The sequence below is a fragment of the Pseudophryne corroboree genome, chromosome 2 (assembly GCF_028390025.1).
Source record: "Pseudophryne corroboree isolate aPseCor3 chromosome 2, aPseCor3.hap2, whole genome shotgun sequence".
Taxonomy (NCBI): domain Eukaryota; kingdom Metazoa; phylum Chordata; class Amphibia; order Anura; family Myobatrachidae; genus Pseudophryne; species Pseudophryne corroboree.
Genome location: NC_086445.1, coordinates 601,823,867 through 601,830,295, shown reverse-complemented (window position 1 = coordinate 601,830,295; position 6,429 = coordinate 601,823,867). Strand labels below are relative to the sequence as shown.

Genomic DNA, 6,429 nt, shown 5'->3' with positions numbered 1-6,429 from the left:
GCGCTCGCCGTTCTCTCCTCCGGTAATCTAAACACCAGGATCCCGGCATCGGTATGGTGACCGGCGGTATCCCAACCGCCGGTCACCCATACCCAACCCAATCGGTGCAGCCTTATCACACATTTTTGGACAAAAAAAAAAAAAAGAGCTGCCTGGCACAAGCCAGGATGCACAGCACCTGGTGCACCAAGAAGAGCCATTAGGTAAGACTGCAGCAATAGTGTATGGGGACTAGCTAGGTTTCATTGCATATTTAAAGACTAAATCTTTTACCCACATGAGTTTTCATTTAAGGTCTGCTATATGGTTATGTAAAGAAACAAACATCACATTAAAAACCATACATTTATTTATTCCCAAATTAAAAAAAGTTTTCTATAGCTCTCAGATACCAGAAAACGATTCACCTTTATACATGAGGCAGCAAAGAACAATCATGTCTGGCAGAACTGTGCACGCAAAGGCATCTCTGCACACCTGTGCATGTACACACTTCTCCTACCTGTACATGTGCAGAGCAAAGGCACATGAAGCATGCATATGTCTATACCTCCCATCCCACAGTCAGCCAGAAAACCCAGCACTTTTATTGCACAATAATTCGTTATCTACAGTGTAGAAACAGTGTTGCTTTAGTAGCATTTGTTCCCCAAATGTGACTGCACACTCACTGGCATTTTGAAGACCAAACCATCTAGATGACCCTAATGCAGTGTTTCCCAATCTCAGCCCTCAAGGCACACGAATACTCCTTTTCTACTGCCCAAATAACCTGGGTGATTGCTGGATCTACCTGGAAACAAGCATGGTTGAACATGGTTAGAACCCTGGTTATGTGGCAGTGGAAACGGAGAACTGCAGTCTGACCCTCAGCCTGACCACAGCCTCTGAACTGCAGAAAGAAACCCAGTCTCAGCCACAACCCTTTTGTGACACCATCTTTGTCAGCCTGAAATAGTCCATTTTTATTGACATTCATAGGGATTTGCAGGGCTGACCTGGATTCAGTGGTAACGGAGCTGACCCGGGAATAACCTGGGTCGATAACTTGAAACTGGGTCTGAAGTCAGGTTGGACCAGTGTTCAAAATACCAGCTCAGATCAGGGATTTTGGTGAAAAAGGGCTATAACAGTCAAGGTATTAGTGACATCCATGCATGAGCACAGATGGTCAAATCAAAATGATTGAGGTACTAATCAAATCACCTGTGCTCAAGTATGTATCCTTAAAACGTGGAGACTGTTTGTGTGCCTTGAAGACCGTTGTTGGGAACCCCTGCCCTAATGTTTGGAATCTGGTCTGTCCTACAAAGATTAGCGTATACTATATGTATCTATTCTAGTGACAATATGGCAAGTACAATATGCCTGATACACTTAGTAAAATGTGGCATGAAGTAACGTGACTTGTACTCATATAAGGTGGCTGGGGAAGAATGCATTTGACTCAATGACTTTAAAGCTGGAGTACCATGATGGTTTGTATAGATATTAAGTGCTGGTGTGTCAGGGTCTAAAGATTATACGTGTGCGCGCGCAATGACATTCACATGAACAGATCCTGTGGCTAGCAAGCGAGCTTTAGTATTCCTTCATGGAATTATACAGAAAGTATTGAGATATCTGTGCCTAAGAACACAAACAGACATGCGGGATGCCTACACAGAAGTAGCCTGCTATTGTTACATCAGTTCAGTGCTTGAAATAAAACAGATTTCTGTTTTAACATACAATTAATCAGTACATCTATAGCTTAAGACCCATCACCATGTAAATAAAACAGAGCAATAAAATAAAAAACTACATATGACAAATATACAGCAAGTTCAAAATTCTTTGGTTAGAAATATAAAATAAAAAACATAATATAAAAATATGGCAATGAGAAAAAAAAGACTGTATGATAATGTGTGAAAACAATAAATAGATGACCAAGAGGGTGAAAACAATAGAGGAGTAAGGTGAGGTTATGAGGAGTGTAAAACAGATGCAATGACTACTGCCTTTTTCTCATTGTAATTTGATTCAAGCCCATTATCAAGGACATATGGATCATTCCTTTTTAGGCAGGAAAGGCTGGGTCTCTTCAGGCGGTGGTCCAGGATCACTTAAACAACGTTGTAAGCGCTTGCTTTCAGGGCTCTCTGTGGGATCAAAAACATCATCTGCTCCAGGTGATGGGGGCTCCCGTGCTACCATAGTAATCCCACCATCATCATTGTTTTCTTCCTGTGTTTCATTCACAAGATCCACAGACTCCGGTGAAGCTGGATCAATGGTGATCACAGGGAGATCCTTAGAATCTGGCTTTGGTTCATAGGCAACAGGGTCTTAGGATAACAAGATACAGGAAAGGCCATAAATAAAGAGTAAAAGTAATGGCAGATCAATAAAAGATGCATAAAAATAAAATAGAAAATAATAAAAAATAAGATTTTACTCACCGGTAAATCTATTTCTCGTAGTCCGTAGTGGATTCTGGGGACTCCGTAAGGACCATGGGGAATAGCGGCTCCGCAGGAGACTGGGCACAGCTAAGAAAGATTTAGGACTACCTGGTGTGCACTGGCTCCTCCCACTATGACCCTCCTCCAGACTTCAGTAAGGATACTGTGCCCGGAAGAGCTGACACAATAAGGAAGGATTTTGAATCCCGGGTAAGACTCATACCAGCCACACCAATCACACCGTATAACTCGTGATAATATACCCAGTTAACAGTATGAACACAACAGAGCCTCTCAAAAGATGGCTCAACAATAACCCTTGTAGTTAACAATAACTATATACAAGTATTGCAGACAGTCCGCACTTGGGACGGGCGCCCAGCATCCACTACGGACTACGAGAAATAGAATTACCGGTGAGTAAATTCTTATTTTCTCTGACGTCCTAGTGGATGCTGGGGACTCCGTAAGGACCATGGGGATTATACCAAAGCTCCCAAACGGGCGGGAGAGTGCGGATGACTCTGCAGCACTGAATGAGAGAACTCAAGGTCCTCCTCAGCCAGGGTATCAAATTTGTAGAATTTTGCAAACGTGTTTGCCCCTGACCAAGTAGCAGCTCGGCAAAGTTGTAAAGCCGAGACCCCTCGGGCAGGCGCCCAAGAAGAGCCCACTTTCCTCGTGGAATGGGCTTTTACAGATTTAGGCTGCGGCAGGCCAGCCACAGAATGCGCAAGCTGAATTGTGCTACAAATCCAGCGAGCAATAGTCTGCTTTGAAGCAGGAGCACCCATCTTGTTTGGTGCATACAGGATAAATAGCGAGTCAGTCTTCCTGACTCCAGCCGTCCTGGAAACAAAGTTTCAAGGCCCTGACTACGTCCAGTAACTTGGAGTCCTCCAAGTCCCTAGTAGCCGCAGGCACCACGATAGGTTGGTTCAAGTGAAAAGCGGATACCACCTTAGGAAGAAACTGGGGACGAGTCCTCAATTCTGCCCTATCCATATGGAAAATCAAATAGGGGCTTTTACATGACAAAGCCGCCAATTCTGACACACGCCTTGCCGAAGCCAAGGCCAAAAGCATGACCACTTTCCACGTGAGATATTTTAAATCCACGGTTTTGAGTGGCTCAAACCAATGTGACTTTAGGAAACCCAACACCACGTTGAGGTCCCACGGTGCCACTGGAGGCACAAAAGGAGGCTGAATATGCAGCACTCCCTTGACAAATGTCTGAACTTCAGGCAGTGAAGCCAGTTCTTTTTGGAAGAAAATCGACAGAGCCGAAATCTGGACCTTAATGGAACCCAGTTTTAGGCCCATAGTCACCCCTGACTGTAGGAAGTGCAGAAATCGACCTAGCTGGAATTCCTCCGTTGGGGCCTTCCTGGCCTCACACCACGCAACATATTTTCGCCATATGCGGTGATAATGTTGTACGGTTACATCTTTTCCAGCTTTAATAAGCGTAGGAATGACTTCCTCCGGAATACCCTTTTCTTTTAGGATCCGGTGTTCAACCGCCATGCCGTTAAACGCAGCCGCGGTAAGTCTTGGAACAGACAGGGCCCCTGCAGCAGCAGGTCCTGTCTGAGCGGCAGAGGCCATGGGTCCTCTGAGAGTAATTCTTGAAGTTCCGGGTACCAAGACCTTCTTAGCCAATCCGGAACAATGAGAATAGTTCTTACTACTCTTTTCTTTATTATCCTCAGTACCTTGGGTATGAGAGGAAGAGGAGGGAACACATAAACCGACCGGTACACCCACGGTGTCACTAGAGCGTCCACAGCTATCGCCTGAGGGTCTCTTGACCTGGCGCAATATTTTTCTAGCTTTTTGTTTAAGCGGGACGCCATCATGTCCACCTGTGGCTTTTCCCAACGGTTTACAATCAGTTGGAAGACTTCTGGATGAAGTCCCCACTCTCCCGGGTGGAGGTCGTGCCTGCTGAGGAAGTCTGCTTCCCAGTTGTCCACTCCCGGAATGAACACTGCTGACAGTGCTAACACGTGATTTTCCGCCCATCGGAGAATCCTTGTGGCTTCTGCCATCGCCGTCCTGCTTCTTGTGCCGCCCTGTCGATTTACATGGGCGACTGCCGTGATGTTGTCTGACTGGATCAGAACCGGCTGGTTTTGAAGCAGGGGCTTTGCTTGACTTAGGGCATTGTAAATGGCCCTCAGTTCCAGAACATTTATGTGTAGGGAAGTCTCCTGACTTGACCAAAGTCCTTGGAAGTTTCTTCCCCGTGTGACTGCACCCCAGCCCCGAAGGCTGGCATCCGTGGTCACCAGGACCCAGTCCAGTATGCCGAATCTGCGGCCCTCTCTGAGATGAACACTCTGCAGCCACCACAGCAGACACACCCTGGTCCTTGGAGACAGGGTTATCAACCGATGCATTTGAAGATGCGATCCGGACCATTGGTCCAACAGGTCCCACTGAAAGGTTCTGGCATGGAACCTGCCGAATGGAATCGCTTCGTAGGAAGCTACCATCTTTCCCAGGACTCGCGTGCAATGATGCACCGACACCTGTTTTGGTTTCAGGAGGCCTCTCACTAGAGACGACAGCTCCTTGGCTTTCTCCTCTGGGAGAAACACTTTTTTCTGGACTGTGTCCAGAATCATCCCCAGGAACAATAGACGTGTCGCCGGAACCAGCTGAGACTTTGGAATATTCAGAATCCAACCGTGCTGGTGTAGTACCTCCTGAGATAATGCTACGCCGACCAACAACTGCTCTCTGGACCTCGCCCAAGTATGGGATAATTAAAACTCCCTTTTTCCGAAGGAGTATCATCATTTCGGCCATTACCTTGGTAAATACCCTCGGTGCTGTGGACAGGCCGAACGGCAACGTCTGGAATTGGTAATGACAATCCTGTACCACAAATCTGAGGTACTCCTGGTGAGGATGGTAAATGGGGACATGCAGGTAAGCATCCTTGATGTCCAGAGATACCATGTAATCTCCCTCTTCCAGGCTTGCAATAACCGCCCTGAGCGATTCCATCTTGAACTTGAATTTTCTTAAATATGTGTTCAAGGATTTCAAATTTAAAATGGGTCTCACCGAACCGTCCGGTTTCGGTACCACAAACATTGTGGAATAGTAACCCCCATCCTTGTTGAAGTAGGGGCACCTTGACTATCACCTGCTGGGAATACAGCTTGTGAATTGCCTCTAACACAGCCTCCCTTTCTGAAGGAGTCGTTGGTAAGGCAGTTTGAGGAAACGGCGGGGGGGTGTCTCGAATTCCAGCCTGTACCCCTGAGATACCACTTGAAGGATCCAGGGATCTACCTGTGAGCGAGCCCACTGATTGCTGAAGTTTTTGAGACGGCCCCCCACCGTACCTGGCTCCGCCTGCTGAGCCCCAGCGTCATGCGGCGGACTTAGCAGAAGAAGCGGGGGAGGACTTTTGTTCCTGGGAAGTGGCTGTATGCTGCAGCTTTTTTTCCCTACCTCTGCCTCTGGGCAGAAAGGACGCGCCTCTACCCCGTCTGCTCTTTTGGGGGCGAAAGGACTGCACCTGATAATACGGTGCTCTCTTTGGTTGTGAGGGGACATGTGGCAAAAATGCTGACTTCCCAGCTGTTGCTGTGGACACTAAGTCTGAAAGACCATCCCCGAACAACTCCTCACCCTTATAAGGCAAAACTTCCATGTGCCTTTTAGAATCTGCATCACCTGTCCACTGCCGGGTCCATAACCCTCTCCTGGCACAAATGGACAGTGCACTTATTTTTGATGCCAGTCGGCAAATATCCCTCTGTGCATCTCTTATGTAAAAGACAGCGTCTTTAATATGCTCTACGTTTAGCAATATAGTGTCCCTGTCTAGGGTGTCAATGTTTTCTGACAGGGAGTCTGACCATGCAGCTGCAGCACTGCACATCCATGCTGAGGCAATAGCTGGTCTCAGTATAATACCAGTGTGTGTATATATATCTTTCTGGAGAGCCTCCTGCTTTCT

The 6,429-nt window shown here is 46.9% G+C and overlaps 1 protein-coding gene across 1 annotated transcript in view; it reads right to left on the bottom strand.

The window, feature by feature from the left end:
• Positions 1 to 331: 331 nt before the first annotated feature.
• The window catches only part of SLC9A1 (solute carrier family 9 member A1), a 148,691-nt gene continuing 142,593 nt past the window's right edge, over positions 332 to 6,429 (bottom strand). The window contains exon 12 of the mRNA XM_063954704.1: positions 332 to 2,330. Coding sequence (XP_063810774.1) covers positions 2,053 to 2,330 — 278 coding nt within the window. The 3' untranslated portion in view covers positions 332 to 2,052. The remainder of the gene's footprint in view (positions 2,331 to 6,429) is intronic.